At 40.1% G+C, this 22,481-nt stretch overlaps 1 protein-coding gene across 2 annotated transcripts in view; it reads left to right on the plus strand.

Annotated features, from left to right (window-relative positions):
• The window catches only part of tmx3b (thioredoxin related transmembrane protein 3b), a 31,201-nt gene extending 9,798 nt beyond the window's left edge, over positions 1-21,403 (plus strand). Inside the window, exons 10-16 of one of the 2 annotated variants that reach the window (XM_046371212.1) lie at positions 3,211-3,309; positions 5,057-5,114; positions 5,323-5,376; positions 9,504-9,560; positions 12,922-13,051; positions 14,460-14,528; positions 18,105-21,403. In XM_046371212.1, coding sequence (XP_046227168.1) covers positions 3,211-3,309; positions 5,057-5,114; positions 5,323-5,376; positions 9,504-9,560; positions 12,922-13,051; positions 14,460-14,528; positions 18,105-18,386 — 749 coding nt within the window. In that variant the 3' untranslated portion in view covers positions 18,387-21,403. Of the gene's footprint in view, positions 1-3,210; positions 3,310-5,056; positions 5,115-5,322; positions 5,377-6,104; positions 6,242-9,503; positions 9,561-12,921; positions 13,052-14,459; positions 14,529-18,104 lie in introns of those variants that run through there. The other variant, XM_046371213.1, reaches the window with a different exon arrangement.
• Positions 21,404-22,481: the final 1,078 nt, after the last annotated feature.

Below are 22,481 nucleotides of genomic sequence, written 5' to 3' on the forward strand. Positions count from 1 at the left end.
TGGACTGATTAACCGGCTGACAGACCATCAGCGTCCCACAAAACTCATACGTGTGAAACAAAGTGCAAACGCCTCTTGAACAAGATCATATCATTTGTTTGTTCCAGATAAATATTTTAATTCAGCCTGCTTCAATATCATGTAGCTTACTCTGTATATGAACAACGCATATCGTCCATCCCTGAGTGTAGCCTTTTTGTGCCTTTTTTTAATTTGCTTAAGGCATTTTCATTGTTATTGTTGAAGCTATTATTTTTTCAGTATAGTAAGATAGGGAGACATGTATGGCCTTTCTTTCACTGTTAAAGCCGTTGCTCTTCTCATCCTCCACCACCTTCTGTGCCTCACCCTGTTTGAATTATGTTTGATGTTGCCGAAATCCTCACCCTCTCTTCTACGCTTCTGCCACTGCTTTTGTTTCTACGCCATTTGTGTCATCTTGGAGGTCATGTGTTATGTCAGTAACCTTCATCCTTGAAATGTGTCGGAGCCAGCCTCCTCCCTATCCACTCGAAACTTTACCTCTGGATCATCGTCACTCCACCCAGTGTCTGTTTATATTCCTCCTCCTGCCCCTCATCTTTCTCTCTTGTCTCCGTCTGTGTGAACTCTGAGCTGGCAGGCTCCTGTAGGGCAGTATGGAGCCTGTGAGGTTGGCACCCAGGGAGGGAGCAGCTCTAATTTGTTTCAAGGTGAAGCGGGTTCGGTAGATGAAGGGGGTTCATCAGACTGCACCCTCCCAGTATGGGGTCTTCAGCTCTCTCTCGCTTCTTGAGAAGAGAGTTGGGCAGCTGCATGCTGTCTATAAAGCCAAAACATCTGTGGAAAAAAACTCTCTGGAATGTCTTCCAGATTGACTGACTCAGCAGCTCTAACAACAACACTGCTCTGCCTTTGCACAGCAGCAGCGCTGAAAAATGGAGTGCATTGCATTTAAGGTCACTGTGATTCAAATACTAATATAAGCTATGACCTTGGGGTCTTAAAAGCGTGTTCAGGATTTAGGTTGTCATGTTCGGTATTCTGCTCCCGGCTCCACTGGGGCCCTGAAGCTTGGAAACCATGTAGAAGTCATCAGTGTACTTGTAATTATTGTAATGGTAGCAGAAAGGTCGTGATAACTTATTAACATGTCATAATGAGGTCCCAGCTACATTTGACATCAATTATGTGCATCCTGTAGCTTCTCTCAGCTGGAGAAAAGTGTGTTGTTTAAGCAGCTTCACTTCACCCTGTTTATACCCCGAACGGTCCGCTGCTGGTTCTCAGCATGTTGCATGCATGTTGCATGTTGTCTCCAGATGTTAGGATAGAAACAACATGTGGTTTGCTTTTAGGAAGCAGTTCTTTTTTTTCACTTCAGTTTATTTTTTTATTTATTTGTTGCACTTGATCGTTTTTTTCCCCTTCATGCATCTGTTGAATTATGCATTTGCTCCAAATGTCTAAAAATCTGCCGGATAAGTTTTGTGAAAATGAATGCATTTGTGTGAAGAATCATTTACAAGCCAAATGCGCTTTTTTGGAAAGTAAAGAGACTCAATAGTTGTGAAAATCAGGTCAGGTGAGCCAGCATCCCAGAAAAACATAGCATCTTTTGTTAACGGAAATTACACCTTCTTAAAATTCTTGATAACTGGTGGTGATAGCTGATGGATGAATAGGAAATAAGAAATGTATCTTTTACAATACAGTTATTGAGGACAATCCAGACTGAATTATAGGTCTCGCACAGCAGTGAGTCAGGACCGCATTTTGAGGAAGAACATGAAAAAAGCAAGAGGAGAGTGACAAATGAGAAATCAGCCGAACTGTCTGGTCCAAAATTATCATTAAACTTTGATATGGTGTCTCCAATTCATACAGCATACTGCCCAAGTGGATCAAAGTTATTCATCCTGCATCATCTGGGTCTTGAACTCATAAATTTTACCACCAACGAAATGTTGTGATCATGTTGAGCTACCTAGAGAAGTGCTTTGAGCTGGCAGGAATTTTAAGGTGGCTTCCCACATGGTTATGACAAATACATGAAAGTCCATCAGCAGAATATCCTGAACTGTAATAATTATTTAAAACATAATAAATTAAAAATTACTTTGAAACCATGTGTCTCTAATCAAGTGTTTCTTGGTCTTGGTACTTGGGTACCCCCTGTATGACTTAGATGATTTTCTGCTCCAGCGCACCTGATTCAAAGGAATAGTCTGTTCCCCAGCTCCTGTGTGACGAGCCGATCGTTTGAATCAGATGTGTTGGAGGAGGACGACATTTAAAACATGCAGGGTAGGCGGACCCCAGCAGAAAGCGTAGTTACTTATGAGATTTTTGTTCTGCGTCACTCAAGGCTCAAAGTCACGGCCTTGGACACCAAGGGCAGGTCATAATCTTGTTGAGCTACCTGTCAAGGCAGGAACCACAGCTGGTTTCTCACTATGGCTTGGACACTCACCAGGGTTTCATGTTAATGCAGATTTTAGTGTAAAAAATTAAGCTATTAAGGCAAAATTCTGACTTTTATTTAGCGATTATCTGCTCACAGTACAGATAATTACAGTACAGTATTACAGTACATCTGTTTACACTCAAACATTTTGATGCACAATTTTAATTCAGAAGTCTAGTTGGAGTGGCTGTAGAATGGAAGTCTGATTTATTTTCATGCACTGGAAGCCAGATTTCCTTGTAGGTAGAACAATATGATTTAGACCCGCTCTAGTTGGAAAGTGTCGTGAGATGTCTTTTGTAAATTGGCGCTGTATAAATAAACGGAGTTGAATTGAGTTAATAACGTTGCCAGTTCCAGGAGGGCCTTGTGGGTCCCTAACAAAATGTTCTTTCATTTGTGTCTTGACAAGCAACTGACACCTTTGATTGCTTGATTGATTCCCAATCTGCTCACTGAGTCCCAATCTATTGTGCTGTTCAGACCCAAATTAGCCTCCCTTAACCCAGAGGCAGCCATCTGTCAAAACAATTTCTGATCACTGACCTCTGTCTATGGCTGCTCCGCTTGTGTCCTGTTCTTTTTTTTTTCCCCACAGAGTGTACAGGTGGTAAACTCTGTGATCTTGTTATCATCTAGGCATCAGTCTGTTTTTTTTTTTTATTATTTATTTTCTTCCTGCTTTGCTTTTAATATTTGACAAGTTGTCAGTGAGCTTTTTTTGTGCTTCTGCCTCTGAAGGATTCTGTCTCCTTGTGTTGCAGAGTATGAAGATGCCAGTTTGTCATCATGGGTGAACAAAGAGCGCTTCCAAGGATACCTACAGATTGATGGCTTTACACTGTATGAGCTTGGAGAAACAGGTGGCGTATGCACAAAATCTGTCATTCAAAATATGTTTTTTACTCCTAAATTGCATTTGACTAATTTTCAGGCATTTTTAACTAGGTTTTAATTCATATTACTCTCCAAAATGTATCTAATCATGACTTATGTCTTCCTATAAATAACTTGAATAGTAGTTGTCTTGTTATAGTTTAATTTTAGGACTGCAGCAAACTGTTTTACTCATTATCACTCATTTTTTGAAGGTTCAGGGAGGCTTCTTAATATGTCAACAACACTTTAGCGCATACATATTGTCATTCGTGCCACCCCGTAGCAAATCTGTCATGCATTAGGACATTGTGGCTTTTGTTTTATGCCCACTCTGTAGTTGAATTACAGAGTGGGCATCAACATATGTAATTTGAAGTGTAATCAGCCTGCCTCCTTAATTCTGTACTAATAAGGATAATATTTACCTTCTCATTCCCAAATATCCACTCTAAGATCAGTCATTTTACAGCTGCTCTTGTTAAGAAGTTGCTGGTAATTCTAGATATAGACTATGTTGCTTTACCTGCCCAGATGTGCGTTCATTTCCCACTTTATCTGCAGTTTACTGAGATCAGTGATTCTCAGCCGTTGGATTTCACTTACATTTGTTTGGCACTAACAGTCAGTTTTCAACCCATTTATACCACATTTGTTGTTGGTAGTTCAGGAGAGTCTCTAAAGCATCATACTTGGTTAAACCCCATGTGACTGATTACAGACAGCACAGTCTGTGGCTTGAGTCTGTTAAAATAACTTAGTAGAGTGCAGATCGAAGTGAATTTGTGAAACCAGCCTCGTCTTTTTAAAGGCTTTTCAGCTGAGTTTCAGGTTTCATGTACTTGGGCGCATTGTGGGGTGGCGGACAAACGTTTTAGTGCTCTAAAGCCCCAACATCCACAATGTGAGTAACACTGACACAGAGTATTCTCAAAGTGTAATTCAGATCTCATTATTAGGCAAAACTTAAGGGACAGAACGCAGATGGAGGAAAGAATTAGAAGCTAATGAAAACAAAATCTTTTTGACAGATTTACAGTACTGTTTTGTGTGTTGTTGTTGTTGTTGTTGTTGTTTTTTTGTGGTGTAAAAGAATATCTGAAGGCTTCTCTTCAGGGCCAATAGAGTGCATGGTATGTCTTATAACCACAACACTAAACAACCACTACATGCTTTTAATCCTGAGTATTCTACAAATGCACAGTGACAAAACATCACAACCACATCAAGAACTAATGAAAAGTGTAGCTTTAATGTAGCTTATTCCATTTTCCTAATGCCAGCTCGTTCGTGGTCTTTTACATAACCTCAACCTTGCGGCACAGCCACCATCAGTGATCACCAGGGGGCAGGCTGGTTCTCTCATCCTAACAACCAAGGGTTTCTAGCCTCAAACCACACACATCTGAATAGCAGACCTTTTAAGTTGTATAACAGGTTTTTTTTTTTTTTAAGTAGACTTATTTGTCATGTTGTGGGTTTGGGTTTTGAATGGCACTGATATAGCTCCTCTACCAGGAGGTGACTACTTGTTTCCTGTTAAACCAAGTAGAAAGCTTAAGCTAGCTCAGTGTTTGAGTAATGAATGAATAAAGCCTTCCTTGGTGTCTCTTTCTGTCTTTTCCCTGGTTGAGAGGTGATTGTCTCCTCCAGAGCCTCTATCTTTGCCCAGCCATTGTCTTCTCACCTTCTTTTTTTGTGTGTGTGATTTGTAATCCCTGTCTGCCACCTCAGGCAAATTGGTGGCGATTGCAGTCATAGATGAGAAGGACCCCACAGAGGAGAGTGGCAGGTACAAAGAACACGGGAATTAAAAAGCCTGACTCAATATAAATTACTCCCACAGTTACCACACTAGTTGCACTTCAGTGCAAGGCTTTCAAATACAGATAAGACTTGCTGTTATTGTTTAGATCTTCCCACAAATTGCAGACATTGGCTAAAAAAGGTTAGACTCTGACTTATGTGGTATATTTCACTCTCTTCTCATTTACTTTTAGATTAAAGAACCAGATTCAGACGGTGGCGAAGGAATACAGAGAGCATTTTAGCAGGTAAGACACGGAGACACGATGAGGTGAAAGATGAACATCCAATTTACACATTTATTCTAGGATGGTGTCTCGCTGGGGAACGCTGCCTGTCAGTTCGCAAGCAAGTTTATGCCTTTGTTGGGGCACGTCTGTTTTTGTTGAGGTTCAGTAGAAAGGTAATTATGCAAAATGTCAGCTTCCAAATATAGGTGTTCTTTTCAGCTGTCAGTCAAAAACTCAGCTCGGTTTGTATTAATGCATAATGTTCTCCTTTCTCCAGCTCCAATTGTGCAATAACAACTGGAGATGGGATGTTTATGTTAGGTACTGCCTTGTTCGATCTGCACTGCTACCGGAGAGGAACAAATTAAAGAAGGCACTGAATACAGAAAGTACACATATTCAAAGTCACTAACTGTATTACCGTTATTTTTTGCTGTTGGCACACTGTAAAAGTTTGTGGTAGAAAATGGGGATGTTGCAACAACACACTCACGTGTGGAAAACTGATTTAGAGTACAGTAGACTGGTCATCCTTCAGCTGGAGGACCTGACATGCTCGCTGCTGAAGTGGCTTGAATTCATATCAGTTCTGTGGTCTCTGTTCTGTAGCTGACCCTTATCTGTGATCACTCCCAGTAGCATGGCAGCGACAAGAGGATTTAGTCAAAAGGATTAATAATTTTTGAAAAAAAATGCTCAAGATCCTTTCTGTGCCCCATCGCTGACCATGTTGCTTCATCACATAGATTTCCACTTTTGAATGAAGAGGTGAAGCTCAACCTGCTGGGATCAAAGTGGCTCTCCCTCACCACACATTCCCATTAGGACTGATTGAATTACACTGATCCCTATCATCAATTAAAACACTATACGCCACATTACCAAGTGCTGCTTTTCTTCTTTTCTTTTCTTTTCTTCTTGTCTTTTTTTGGAAGACTTTTGAATTTGAGATCCCCACTGAGATCAGAGCTGCCTGCAGTGCTATGAAACACCTAAATGGTACTTGTAATTACAATTCGCGGATTGAGTGTCGCCCCCGGTGGTGGGCAGCATTGAGTCAACACATCACAGGTGATGATTTCCCTTTGAATGAACTGATGCCGTTTTGATGCAGAAAGAAATATGGCAGTATTCAGCTCACATACCATTTGTAGTACTTTGACAGAACAATGAATGTAAATGTCAGATCTGAGAGGGCGCAAGTCTGTGTCTGTGTGTGAGAGAGAGAGTGTTAAAATAAATATACCTACATGTACGCAAATTGCACTTGTGGGAAAGTTTGATTTTGTTAGTTAGAGGGTGTGTATTGAGTTGAAATTCCAGTGATTATTTTCCTGGATTTTATGTAGCAACCGCAGCAGAGAAGGTCGGTGCAACAAGACCAGACAAGCAGCCTTGGCTCGGTTTTCTCCCAAACTGAAGCCTCTGACTCATAACATTCTGTTCACACCTGGCACTCAGGTTTTCACATGGTGCTTACCAGTTGAAACATTTTTAACGTTTCATCTGATTGTATTTTGCGACTAGCTGGTTAACATAGTGAAGCATTTAGCAATTTAATAGCCAGATACTATACAGAGCCAAATCAATGCTTATGTTGTAAAACTGTATGCTTGGATAGATAGATAGATATATTTTATTGATCCCAGACTGGGAAATTACAAATTGCAGGATGTCAGCCATATCACCTTATTAAAGCCAACACTGCATTTACAGGATGTTTCGCTGTACCAAGTGGCCAAAGTAAATAAATTAATATAGATATGAAGGGGTCCTAAAGCCAGTATGACTTTGAAAATTGCAAATTGCTGCTCTGCAGTCACTTATTAAAATGATTAAGCAATGCACTGCATGCCTTACAGGAAGTAGGCTCAGTTTTTTGTTAACAGAAACTTGTGCCATCTGAAAAATCTGATGCTTAAAAGAAGGTGCTTAAATTGCATTAAGATATTAAAGAGGGTTGCTTTAAGTTTGGGGATTTTTAATATTGCATGTGATTTAAATCCTGTCGAGCCTACTGTATATGTGGGTGATTTTTCTCCCCATACCCTGGTATTTATTATAGCTCCAAAAACAGAGTTCTTTATATGATAAATGTTTTTTCATTAATTTCCTTTCCATAAAGACACCTTGTATTTTACAGTTTGTGTCTTAGAGCTTAAAGTCTGCTGGTGAATAGGTTGACATGAATTTTCTGTGAAATAGTCGTGTCTCTTGGTTATAATGCTATTCACCCCCGCAGCCACTTTCACAGGAATATAAATTCTGTTGGAGTCTGGCTCCAGAAAACACTCCTCTCTTCTTGAGAACCACATGACACGACATGTCAGATAACATCAACAAATATCTCCTTTCAGTTTTGTTAAATGAATAACTAAGACACATTTCCAGAGGGAACGTTTAAGTAAACAGGCAAAATCTCCAGGCCTGAAAGCACACCCAGACAAATGTGTTGCACACTCTTGCCTGTAGTTTTCTCCATGTCTCCTCTCACACATGCAAGTTTCTCAGTGAGTTACTCACTTTTCTTGGCCGGTCAGCTCAGCAGTCTGGCCAAGAAGTGTCAGTGGGAGTGGGGAAGATGGACATACACGGAAAACAGATCTGTAAATATTTAACCTATTCAGTGGACAAAGCATTAGCAGCAAAGTCAATTTAATTTCCACATCACATTTTGTGTCCGCATCAGTCTTGGACATGTACAGACATTGTCTCTGATTCATAACTCACAACGCTGCAGTTTCTCGAGCAAAAGTTAAACACTGACTTTATGATGAGCTCTATTCCCAGTCTGGCCCACTATTGACAGCGAGATTATCACTAACACAGACTTATTTCATGTTGCATCCACTGGATGTATTATGTAGTTCAGTCTCTTCATATTCATGTCATTGATATAAGCGCAGGCAGTATTGTGGAGCACCTTGGGGACAAATGTGCCAGATGTATCTATGATTCAATATGAATATAATATATATGTAGAGGCCCTCGTAATCAGTCATTCAGCGCGAGTCACTGACTTTCCCGGACTGCCCCCACCCTCCCCTAACCTACCCACAATACACTCTGCTCAGACATAGTGCAGCACAATGAGATACAAATTGAATTCCTCCTCCTGCCTTATCATTTAGATAAATCACCAGAGTCTTTTCTGTGGTGGGAAAGATGAGGAGAAACTTGAGACGGGGCTTTGGGGTTATTTATATGCCTGTGTGCCGGCGAAAGCCTTGGCCGGAGGCTTTATGTTTTTGGGTTGTCAGTCCCTTTGTCCCATTCTCGTGCATGTGATATCTTGGGAACGCCTCAAGGGAATTTCTTCAAATTTGGCACAAAATGTCCACTTGGACTCAAAGATGAACGGATTAGAATTTGATGGTCAAAGTCGCAGTGACCTCACTAAACATGTCTCTTGGAGTAACTCAAGAATTCATATACTAGTTATGACAGGATTTCACACAAATGTCCAATAGGATAAAGTGATGAAGTGATGACATTTTATATCCGGTCAAAACGGTCAAAAGTCACCCTCACTGTGACATTATAATGTTTTCTGTCCATTATTCAACACCATAACTCAGGAACAGAAGGGCAGATTGTTACCATATTTCACATTTGGAGAGACACTGTATTGGTAATCCTGATGTTGGGTGTCCACCTTGACTCTGTGCTGATTGTACAGCTCTTCTGCGCTGCTGGCTTTAAGATGTACGTGATGTATCCATGTTTTAGATTTTGTTGCTTCTTTACAGTAACATCCATATTTTGAAGCATTTTAGTCCACCACAAGCTCGTTGGTTTTGATGATATTAATATTTAGGTGAGTGTCGCACCACGTGGTGAAGCAGATACGACATCAGCAGTATTATATGAGTCTGGACAGACATGGATGTCGATTGTAACTTGGCTGGCATGTGGAGGCACACAACCGCAAGTTTTCTGCAGTGACAAAACGATGTGAGGTTTCCATAGGAAAAAAAAAATTAAAAACAAGCAATTCAGTTCAGATTTCATACTTCTGCAGTAAAGTTGGTGTCCCAGTTTGTTCTAGTCCACTGAGACAGGAAAAAGGGCTTGTTTTTATTGTATGTGTTTTTTTGATGCACTGTTGTGTTTTCTCATGCCTCTGATTTGTCTTGCATCCCCAGAGACTTCCAGTTTGGCCACATGGATGGGAATGACTACATTAACAGCCTCATTATGGGGTGAGTGTCTCGCATGCAGCTTCTCTTATCGTGTCGTCCTCCTCTTTCTCTGCCTCATATTACCTCCTGTCTGCTACTTTAGCATGTTGGAACTGATTTGCAGTAATGTCAGCCTCTGCTATTAAAAAAGCTCTCCTGTGGAGAAGTCAATTACGCAGATGGACTGTCATTTCTTTTCATTTCTTTCTTTTTTTTTTTTGTGCTCATGGTGGTTTTTAACCCCCAACCATCAATATGAAAAAGCACACAAGCTCATGCAAATCTGCTTGCATGAGGGCACGATGGTAAAAGGAATATATGAGGAATTTACAGATGAAGCTATGCAAGGATTATATCTGTTGTGGTCACGTGTTCAAATAGGCTGTCAAAGAGCAGTGCTAATGATGCTCCTGCTGCAGTGGCTTTGCGCCCAGACTGAGGCCCCTGCAACTAACATCCCACACTTTTAATTAGGCAGAGCCCCACTCGTGTTTCAGTCCAGCGTGGCTGAAACGTTTGGCGTGTCTGTTTTGTGTCTACTGACTTGCACTGTCTAATTATGTGTCTTTGTATAATGTCATAATGTCGTGTTTGTGTGAGAATCTGCGAGCGTAACACACCGCTGCAAGATGTTATTTTAATTTGGAACATGTTATTGTTTGTATGAGAGAGATTGTAACAGACATGGCCTCCTTAGTTCTGTATACAGTAGAAATTGTTTTGGAAATATGACTACGTTCAGCAGACTCCCGGTGCGCGGTGGAAATTAGACAGTCGGTGTTTATATTTAAGGATAAAAGAGGTGATTAGCCTTCCTAATTTTGCATGTGTACATACAATATGTATTTTGATGGGTTTAACAGAACTGAATTTGGCTGCTGTACCACAGGATTAATTGCCCTCCTTTGAGGAATGAAATCCTGGCCTGTCAATGTCCACTAATTCTCTCCCTTAGGAGGAGCAGTGGAAATAAATCTGATGGCTTTTTATCCCTCTTTCTGTCATCACAGCGATTACTGTGTCCTGGCAGCGGTCTGTCTGGCCTAAGTCTGCCCCTGCTTTCACCAGAGGCACATAGACACAGTCATGAGTGTACACACACACACACACACACACATACACAAACACGAGCACAGCGCTAAGCCCGAGGCTGTCTCTGCCTCTGTTTAAACGTAGGATTACTCTAACCCCTTATATGGAATGCATTGTGGGCTGTGAAAAACTTAAAAGGGATGTGAAGTGACTGAAAAGTCTGTGCGCGAAGGGAGGACTTGTGATCATAGAAGGTGAATGACTAGAAAGATTTTCATTTTCTCTAATGAATGTTTTGTGGAAATGGTATTCAGTATACCATTAATTCTGTTAATACAGCTGAGGAGTGACAGTGGCAAGTCACAATCAACAGGCACATAAAGATGATTTTCATTCTGTGGTTCTGTTGGGTTCTTTAGAAGGGGCAGATAGGTTTAAAGGTCGAGGTTTTGCATCCTGTTTGTTTTTGGATGCACTATGATAATCATGATCATAGTTATAAATCCACAAATCCTTTTGGAATAATTTAAGTTCAGAAAATGCCTCTAGTAACAGAAAGTGTAAAGAAAAGTTGAGGAAATTAAGTAATAAACAACTGAAAATGAGCCCAAGTCCCATTTAATAAGTAAACAATAACAACAAATGGGTTAACTATTAACTGTTTTTACCTTTTTTCAGTCAATGTGTTTTTTAATTTATTAGTAAGTTTTTTCTTTCTTTTTTTTCTTTTTTAAAGAAAATTTTGTTTTCTTTCTGAGTGATGAGACGCTAACTATAATCTCTTTGTTTAGTTGGACCTAAAGCCACGCAGTTGGCTCGCAGTGACTTAGTCTAGCGTGTAGCACGTAGTAAACAAAAACAAAATCTGCAGTATGTCAAAAATATCCAGATGTTGCACTGATTTGCAAGCAAAAGCGATTGAAGTTTGTCAGTGCGCAGATGTGAGAGTAGTATCAGCGTTCTCATCTAAATCTTGATAAGAAGGCAAGTAAGTATGTTTCCCAAAATGTTGAAATGTATATATATAATTAAATCCAATGAAAATGTTATTTTAACACTGAGCTGTGCTATTGGCCTTTTGGCTCCTTACTTAAAAAATGTGGCCAGAATTCAAAATTAGAAAGTTTAAGCTAAAATACTGGTCTATTTTACAATTTCACCAATTACACCAAGTAGATATGAAAACAACAGACAAGAAAGAAATTATATGTACCAAAATGTCACACTGTTCCTTTAATAATCTAAATAACAATTCCTGTGTTTTTTTTTCAAATAATGAACAAAAATAATTGCCGCTAATTATATAGCAGATGTTTTTGGGAGCAGAAGGGAAATGGCCCAAATGTGTGCTTTCTGCCAGCTCTAATTCTATGGAGTACAGTATATGACCCTTCATTATGGGCGTCAAACCCACAGTAGTCTCCACTCACAGAGGTGAATAGGCTAATCCATATTTATTTTAAATGGGTGCCATCTGTTGGAGTAGGCTGGATGTCAGATGGAATATGCATTCATACTATGTGTGCATGGGTGTGTGTGTGCGTGCGTGCCTGCACGTTCGTGCATTTGATTGCAGATCTCAGCTGGACAGAGCAGTGAGGCGTTGATGACTCTGCTGCTGCACTGCTGTGTGTGTTTGCACTCCTGATCTCAGCTGGGTGGTGGATTGGGACAGTGATGGATACGCATGCGTGTGTGTGAAATTTGTTGCCGGGTTGAGTAACACCGCAGGGATGTGAGGTGGCAGCGCTGTGATGGACTGTGTGTGTGCCTGTGTGTGTGTGTATCTAAGTGCTAGGATACCTTACCCAAGCCAGGGTTGGGTGTTGTGTGAAACATGTGAAAGAGGGATTGTTTGCTTATCTGACCTTGTTCATTATCACACTGGGGTTGTAATTGCTTTGTTTTAATGTTTTCTGCTAGATCACTGGACTCCTGGGCTTCCTTGTGTATGTTTTGTATGTCTTAGCGTGAATGCAGGGTTTCTTTCTTCCAGGCTTCTTGCAATTCATTTGTCAGCTGTAGTTTGTAAAGGTCTCTTTAACTGTGACCAGCACAGACCCAGAAAGCCCCTGAGTTGCACACTGTTTGAATAAAAGTTAAAGAAATGACACTCTGAGTAAAAAGGAGATGCAGGCTGGTCTACTTCAGACGAAAAATCCTCTCTTTGAAGGAATGCCCATGGGAACAGTTAGCTTGCTCTGAGCACAAAGGGTTTGTTTATCTCACTATTTTATTCTCAGTGTTACAGTTTATTTAATTACAACATCACAATGTCTTCCCTCCTAATGATGCAGTCCAAGGTGCTGAGGTTAAGACGATTCAAAGCCGTGTTCTTGTTTTTTCTCAGTGAGGTGTCGGTGCCATCCGTTATCATCCTCAACACATCCAACGAGCAGTACTTCCTGCCCAGTGAGCCGATTGAGACCATGGAGCAGCTGGTCCAATTCATCAACAGTGTTTTGAACGGTTCTGCACAGGTCCAAATCTTCTCCTCCTTCCTTCCTCTTCTCCCTCTCCTGCTTTCTGTTTATGCATTCAGCTCAATAGTGTTCTTTCCCTCCCTTCCCCTTGAGTTGTACCATTGTAATCACACCAGTAGTCTTCATTAATCAAGCATGTTGCCTTGCATTTTAAGTCATCCCAGGAAAATATTTCCCTCAGATGAGGTATTTTTGCAATCTCCGTTTGCATGTTTAGATTTCATTTTGTTGTCCTTTCTGAATAGATTATCTGCAATAATTCTGTCTCCCCAGTCAAGCGCTGAAATTACTACATCACTATGTATTGTAGTGTGTACACTAATCTGGAAAAGAAAAGTCATTGCTTTCCCGGTACTGCACTAAAGCCACCACATGTATGAAACCATAAGCCAAGCAGCCAGAGGTCCTATCCTCTTTTTTTTCCAAGAAAGGTCTGAGCTATTTTTTGCTTGGCAAAACAAACCATCTCCCTCAAATAAACAGCAACAGAAACCTCCATGTTTCTGCAGTCAAGTGACTGCTGAGGCCTGGACAGCTTCAACCTCTTCATGTCATGTTGCTCATATCTGCCATGAGGCGTCTCAAGGCTGGTTGATTTGTTTAGTTTTTTTCTGTAAGCATTAAAAGCATGATGAATAAGGTAGGCGGTCCATGACATTTAGCCTTGCAGGAACCAGTCAGTGGAGGGCACAGCTGGTCGGCTGTGGTATTTCTTTCGCAGGTTTTTAGGGAATAGGTACATATATTAAAGTATATCCCCACTCACTGATCTCTGTCAGTGAGTGGGGATATTCTACATCAGCGGGATTCAGTTTTGAAGTCCTCTATCCTTTGCTCCTTTCCAGTAAAAGAATAACTCCAACAACTTGCTGTAGAAATGTTTGTATTAACTTATCTATCACACAGCATAAGCATAAGTCTGTGGAACAGCTGCTTCCACAAAAAAAAAAGATCTAATGCCCACCTGCGTACTTCTAGCACACTAATTGGTGATCCTGATGAATTATCGTCAGGTCAGATCGCTCATTGGCTGTGCTGTTTCCAGTAATTGAGCTTAGGCAGCAGAACTGCTGGACAATGAGCAAAAGAGAATCAGAGACGTCGGATAATCTTGTGCAGAGAGGCGATTAATTCAAAAACATTTGTCTGTCTAATGTAATGTCTGGGATGTACTGACCATAGGACTGGATATCTACACTTACATTTGTGTGCATACTGCATGAGTATTTTTTATTGATTGATTATATTGATAATTGTTTTGTTATCTAGATGTTGTCCCCTTGTTAGTACATCAAATGGATGAAATCCTGCTTATGTGCTATAAGTGCAGAATATAAAAGTATAATATAAATAGCCTAGGCACAGTGGCTCGTCTGTGTTCAACAAATGATCTGTTTCCCTGCAGGCATATGGAGGTGATGGCTTCATTCAGAGGATCAAACGTGTGGCCTTTGATGCCAAATCCACCATTATGGTAAGTTGGTCAGAGAATATTTATATAGCACAATGTTGTTGAAGTTCAAGATGGCCAAAAAGTATTAATAATATATATATATTGCAGTAGCTAAAAGCAACTCTTGAACAGAAGCCGCAGAAGGGTTTTTTTTTTTCCCCCCAGCATATTTTTTGTATTGAGCGTCTATTCTGCCCTGAGCACTTCCCAGTCACATCGTACATGTACAACTGCTGAATAATGACAGTAATGTGGCCGCTGGTCTCTTAATTTCTGATGTTTCCTCAAAATTCACAGCATCTCATGAACTCACACAGCAAGGGTCAGCGCAAATCCTCTACCCTCTGCTGACATTGTTACATTCAGTATTTGCAACACAAACTACTATATGGCGAGCATTTTCATGCCAAATTAGATCCTTGCAACACATAAATTAACCTTTACTTCTGTGGATACAACCATATCACAAACATTTCAGATGAAAAATATGCTGCCCCTCCAAAGAGCTGTCTAGTACTCCCAGCTGGTCTGCCTCTCTGAAGACACAATCTAATAGAAAACATTTTGCTGTAACGCCCCCTGATGACATAATAGACAACAGCTCCCTCCAATTCATTTTTAAGGAGCAACTGGAGATGGGAGAATCCAGAATAAGCACATATTTACAACAATCAATGACGCTGATGATGTAAATGTTGATGAGGTAAATGAGGTTATGTCGAAAGGGATTAGAAAATGATCACCTTCTGTTTCATTTATGTTTCATTATTATGTTTCAAGCAGGGTTCTATCTCTGCTCTTGGCCTGGTCTTTCTTTCCCCTACAGTTAAGCCATTAATAATTATGATTCTAGTGAACACCTTGTGCTTGTTGATATGCTTCACACCGTGCTTTGTCATGATTGTGTTTGCCAGTTTACGGTAAATACTGTATACGTAGGTGCAATCTGCACCAAGTTCAGTAACTCTGAAAAACAAATACCTGGGTGTGCCCTGCTCTTTCCCTGTGGGAGAAGAGCAACATTCAGAGGACAACGCTGTGCAAGTACAGCTGAGAATCTGCAGTGCAGGCTGTAAACACAGTGTGGGCAAAGAGAAACAGCCACCAGAGCAGGAAGAGTGATTAGGGAGGAGAGGAGGTCAGGAGGCTGAAGCTGCTTCTCCTCCCATTTTTACTCTAAGTAGATGGTTCTTTTGGGAGAACTTGTGCTTATTTTACCAAGGGTGTGATAGGAATGTAAATACAGCTGTGTTGTATTACGGTTTCACTGTTAAGCTTAATGCTGGCCCTGACATTGTCCTTAAATGGATGGAGAAAATGCCTGATGAAAAGTAATAGATTTTATTCAGGAAACTGTTAAATATGATATACAGTGACCTTTGGAACTTTACCTTGAGGTACAAAGAAGTGTACCTCAAGGACAAGTAAATATACTTGTAGAAGTATATTTATTGAAAGGTTTTCTTTAGCGGTCATGCCTCGTTTGACAGTTGGGTTTTTAAATAGAATAAGACCTGTCAGAAATAGGCAAAGCTTTCAATACAAACACAATATTGCATTTCTTTGGGTTGTACGCTGTGCAGGATTTTATTGCTTTTTTCGTTAACAACCACTAACAGTTGGCACAGAGGTAACAATCTGTGAGTGAAGGGCATGTCTTACACCTGTAAGAGAGAAGAAATGCTGTTGTCTTCATGCTTCCCTAAATTTAGCGAGCTGCGAGCATCACCATGGCCGGTCTTGCTCTCGGTGACATGACATGCTACAAAGCAGATAGGCAGCAGGCATCACCTTGCCCCTGGAGAGCCTAAATGTAACTGTGCGTCTGACAGGAGCATGAGGAAGCAGCGACATTAGGCTCAATGACTCACAGCCAGCTGTGGTAGCATAGCATACCCCGTCTCTAGCATCACACAGCACCGGCAATTACCATCCCTCATGCAGTGGCAACGACCGGAGGGAATGTGAGTATTTCTCGTAAAATCAATGGGTAACAGAAGTTGTGACCAAACACTCCCTTATTAGTACATAGTTTCAGATGTATATTTCTGTTTTAAGGCCATTTTGTAACTGAGATGGTTTGAAGATGAACTTGCAAAGTTGGTTATTTTTTTATGGGTGTGAAGGAGATGTTCTTTAGTCACAGCTAGGGAGAAGATCAACTACTGCATTTAGTGAAATGTTATCAATCAGGTGACTCCCCAGGGGCCTCTAAGTGGCTCTCACTAAAGTATGGTGACTCTGCACTCAGTTTGTCATAAGTAAAGAGAAGTAAAAAGAAGTCTAGGATAGTTTGGCTTCCTGGAGTATTGTTGGAAAAAAAAATGTAGCTTCTCATGGAACATCAGTCTATGTGTGCATTCAACCTTTGAACACATGTAGGTACAGTATGTGTTTGACTTGGTTACGGGATTATAGGCGAGGAAGACATAAAAAGATGTGTGTGTGTGTGCAGAAAATATCTTCAGACAGACAAGTGTATAAAGGTGGACCTCTGCTTGTGTTTGAAGTCTGAGATTTTTCTGTTTGTTTCAGTTCAAACCGTAAAATGGTAACAGTACAAGAAACCCAAGATTATAGATAAAAGGGCACAACCCCCCAGTCTGGCCAGGAGTGTGAAACAAAGCAAAAACAAACAAGACAAGATGGAATACAAACAGTGTAACATTATACAGACATCCTAAAATTACACGACAGAAATTAATTAACACTAAAATATTAAAGCCTGCCCGAGTTTCTGCAAATGAAATGTGATCTGCCTTCTGAAAACACTCATGAAGTTTAATGGTATAATGCAAATGAATGAATAAATGAATAAATAGCAACAGCACCACTAAAACCATAAAAGCCTGTCTGTCCCACAAATATTTTTGCATGTGCCAAATATATGATTTCAAATTCACTCTGCCTATTGTCGCCGGATATTGAGAGAGATTTAACACTTATTAAACATTCAGATACTCACTCCACACTGACAGAGATCGGGGGAGGGGAGCTTCCGGCCCATTTTGTACCCCAGTTTCTCCCACTTTCTCTGCATTTGTGCATGTCTTTTTGGTCTGCAGTGTTTAGGTGGGTGGTGTGCGTCAAAGAACATCACTATGATTGCCAGAACCCAAGGTTTCACCACTGAACACTGCATTGTAAACAGATGAATAATGTTATTCACTTCATCTTCAGTGATTTAAATGTTGTGGCTGATCGGTGTAGAAACATTGCACATGGAAGGCTGCACATTTCAAAAAAATGTTTATACTTTTTGAGATCCTGAACAATATGGGACAGGTGTGGGCCATCTGATGGTTTTGGAGTGACCACAATCTGCTCTTCAGGCAAAACATAAAGATCAAAATATTTAATATTCTATTACTTGTTTCTTTACATAACCTTATTGACTAGTAGAGCTGCAATACTGAATTGTGAAAGAAATTTCCTGTATTGTTCTCTCTTTCTGTCGTCATTTATTGCATTATTTTTTTATTTCCCTCAACTCATCTGCATTTGTTTGAAACTTTACTTTTGTCTGCATACTCTCCCTCCCTCATACTTCCCGTTTTGTCTTCCTTTCATCTTTTGTTGTCTCCTTTCCTACATCAGTCAGTGTTTCGCAGCTCTCCATTGCTGGGCTGCTTCCTGTTTGGCCTACCGCTGGGTGTAATTAGCCTGATGTGCTATGGCATCTGCACAGCTGAGTCGGATGACAGTTCAGATGACATCGATGCGCTCAAGAGGGAGGGCCTGACTGACGAAGAGGAGGAGGAGGACGAGGACGAGGAGGAGGAGAAGCAACGCACCGCTGAATTGGAAGGCCCTGAAGAGGGTGAGAATGAGGAAGATGATGCTGGAGAGAAGGATCCTGAAGAGAAGAAAACCGATTAACACAGGGGTTCCCATTGGATAGAGGATGATAGGTCTAGTGAAATACAGTGACATGAAACTCAAAGACATATCAATGTATTACTGTTCTGCTTCTTTGTCTTTCAAATCACTTCCCCTCAAAGCCCCTCCAGCACAGACTGTTCTCCCATCTTTGATTTCTGTATGTCAGTTTGTAAGGTCAGCTGCTCAGCGAAGCCAGTGACTCATGTTTAAAACTAACAGCCCTTTTAATAATGGAGTGTAAACACATAATGTTCGAGAGAAGAAGCGATGGCTGTAAACCAAACATACCACATATTTATTATGATTCGACCAACCAGTGGTTTATTCTATGTGATGTGTGACATTGTTAGGCTGTTGTTTTGCAACTACTGAAATACCCTTATTATTATATCTTCTTTTTTGTTATCATATGCCCGTCGCTTCTATTTTATCTTTTTCTAGTTTACCAAGATATTCTATAGTAGTAGATACAGTAGATAGTAAATGAATCTTGCCTTCAAACTAATTACAACAAGAAAACATTGAAAGTTTGTTAAACCCGACCCAAAGTGTTGGCTTTTCATGTATCATGACTGAGAAGAGTAGAAAGTAAAGGAAGTGCCCAAAAAAGGAGAATCTGCCATAAATGAATTGCGCTTTATCTGTTGTATGTTATTGCCTGAAAATATTTTTCTCCAAGGGATGCAAAATGCAGAGCATCATAACTAATTTCTCATGCCTATGAGTGTTCATTTATGCAGAGTTGGTGGAAAGAAAGCTGGAATGGTAATCGCTATCAGTCTGTCTGAAACTGGTATATGTTCAAATGCATATTTTTTTTCAACTCAACACGACCAACCAGCTAGAAATTCCTGCTATAGATGGCTTGTACCTGTACAGCAGACACCCATAACATGCATCAGTAGTTCCTGCAGCTTTTAACAACTCCTATTCCTCAGATAGACCAGCTCTATCTGTTTCCATATTTCAATCTGTCCTTCATCACTGGTTGCTATATTGAATTCATTGGGCTGGTTGAAGTTTACATCCCGATGCACTGAGAAGTACGTGAAGCATACAAAATATTAGAACAGTCTTCCTGTTTTTCAGCCCCCCACCAAACACACACACACATACACTTTTTTTTTTGTTAAACTCCACTTCTCAAGGCAATGAAATCCATCTCTAGTCTATTTTCATACCCTTGTGACTAAAGTCTATATAATAGCTGAAATCAAGTTGGGGTTATGGCTTCTGCTTGGATTCAGGTTGCCAGCATATTTCATGAAAAAAACAAGTGTTCCTAAAATCTAGTGCACACAGTGTAATACCATTTTTATGAAAAATGCACAGTACCTCCTTGGATTTAGGGCCCAGTGTTGCCTCTGTGGCGGTGGGGCATGTTAAAGCAGCTGAAAACATTTTTCATTATCTTTAACATCTGTAACTAAATATTTCTCACAAAAGAAGGAAACACATGAGGTAAAATGCATAATTATCAAAACTCAAAAAACTCAGGGTGCGAAGTGAAGATTTGATTGACAGTAGTGTTTCTTGATTAATGCTTGGAAGTACCTGACATCACCTTTTCAGCAATACCCCCCACTTTAAAGGACAAAAGCACAGGCAAAACACAAATACTCTATGGAAATATCTTGTTGAATAATCAGGATAGTTCTGCATTTGGCAGAACTGTTTAATCATGTTCATTTGTAGAAATTTGCTTTTTCACTTTCTTGTGCGGAGTTGTAAATTGATACCTCTGTCATGTCTGAAGGTCAAATGTGAGGTTAGTGCTACCAGCTGGTTAGCTTAGCTTAGCACAAATATTGGAATTGCGGGAAAACAGCAAGCCTAGTTCTTTCAAATGATATTAAAATCCACCTGCAAGCAACTATGAAGCAAACCTGTTTACACTGCTTCTAGTCTTTATGCTAAGCTAAGCTAATCAGACAGAGTGGCATCAATCTTCTCATCTAACACTTAGGGGAGGGGGGGTATATTAGCATTCTTCCTGAAATGTGACACTGTTCCTTTTACAGGGCTACACTGGATGATTATTTGCTCTACATTTGTTTTATTCATCTGAAATATTCATGCATTATATTCAACACGCAGTTCAGCAAAGCAATTATAAGTTTGAAATGAGCAATGAAAGTTTCGCTAACAGGCTTTTCTCTCAAAGGGACTTCAACATATGGTAATGAATGAGTATCAAGTTCATTGCTGAACTTGGGAGTGACAAAGTAATCTTAACTCGGGGACCACATGCTGACTTTTTGTGGAGCTGTGAGTTAGATTTTATGTGATGATAACTGAACCAATGTCCAGTGTGTGGGATATGGGGTAATCTATTGGTCCAAATTTTGTTTTTGATGCCTTAGTGTAAGCCTGTCATATTTACACAGGGAACAGGTCGTCTATCATGGCATCCGCCATGGTTCTACAGTAGCCTACAATTAACAAACCAAACTGGTTGTAGAGGACCTTTCACTGGTTGTAGAGGACCTTTCACGTTTTTAGTAGCCACCATAGAGCAGGGAGAGGTGAGGGGCGTTCTGCTGGTTGCAGTCAGCAGCCATATTGATAGATAGCACTACATCCCACACACTGAACCTTGTACATGATATCTTCAAACAGTGATGAATGCTTTGAGAATTTGTTACTGTTATTGTTAAGGTTATCTCTAATCTGCACACCCATTTCATAATCATTTTTGAAAGGTGTAACTGACTAAAAAGGTGGCTGCAGGGTTTATTCGTTGCTCATTTTATTGTGCTTTTGTATTTCTGTAATTCTTGTACCTTAACTGATTTGGGCACCTCAACCTAAGCACACCCGTTGTTTTTAATACACAGAGATTTTCTGTATTATTACTGTGAAACTGCACGAAAGGAAACCATGCCCTCGCCTTGCCTTTGCTCTCTGTGGTTGCCTGCCATTCTCTGCCAAACTTCCTCTTTGGGTTTGAATTGAGATCGTCACAATTTATTGCAGGTTCGAAAGATTGAAATAAAGATTGTCCTCTTTTTTTTCTTGTTGGCTGGTATCTCTTTTTTTCCATCTGATCTACATGTGCTGTTTATCTTTTTTAAATTGTTCACCTCTATTCCATTTAGACATCTATTTCTTCATCTTTCTCCAATTATCGCACACAAATGGGTTTTTTTTTCTCGACAGTATAATCCTAGGTAGAGGTGTCTACTCAATTACAGCAGATATAATCAAATTTTTGGAGATCTCGGTTTAACCACGGCTGATTGCATTAGTAGATGTGAAAGTCATTTATTTCTTCTCTTCAGGGAATGACAACGATCACAAGTCAAACTCGGAGACGTGACTTTCCATAATGAAAAGCACGATGGCACTGCGCTCCTTCTGGAGCCTGACCCTCACACAGTTTGAGAGACAGAAAGACAATGCGTTGCTTTTAGGAACTATGTTTTTCACTCGTGATAAAGAGGAGAATTTTAATTTTCTTTTGGATGTCATTTTTGGGATAATTTAGCACAAAGGGGAGATAATATATTAGGACATCAAAATCAGTGTCATTGAGTGGTTCTGATGCAAAAGTAATTCATTGCTCAATTACCTCGGTATATATTCTGGGAATGAGTTTGATCGTGTGGCAAATTAAGGAAACCTGCTGTCTTTTTTTTTTTTTTTTTTGGAGAACCAACAATCACAACGCACAAGACAAAGGCAATTACACTTTGCTTCTTATTCTGACGCCTGTCTTATGTTGAAATGGCAAATTAAGGCGAGATAGCAATCATCTCATTTTTGACTTGTGGGAGGCATTTAAAGGCTACAGGTCACTTCTAGGGTAAAGGTAAAGAGATAGTTGGTTATTTGAGTTAATGCTGGCCCTTATTTCAAGGATATTCTGAGCTCAGATTGTGTCACTCAACAAGATGAGAAATTGCTAATTAGATTTGCTCACCATGGAAACCAACCCACACTTCTTCTCTGTGAATCTTGACAAAATCTGTTACAAATGCAGTATTTCTTGCATTATGGCTATTTGCTGCCATGTTAAACTAGAAAAAATTGCTCTTCTGTGTTCTATTTTTGATTTCTGTCATCAGCAGTAAGTTAATATATAATAAAAAG

The sequence above is a fragment of the Scatophagus argus genome, chromosome 18, assembly GCF_020382885.2.
Source record: "Scatophagus argus isolate fScaArg1 chromosome 18, fScaArg1.pri, whole genome shotgun sequence".
Classification (NCBI taxonomy): Eukaryota; Metazoa; Chordata; class Actinopteri; family Scatophagidae; genus Scatophagus; species Scatophagus argus.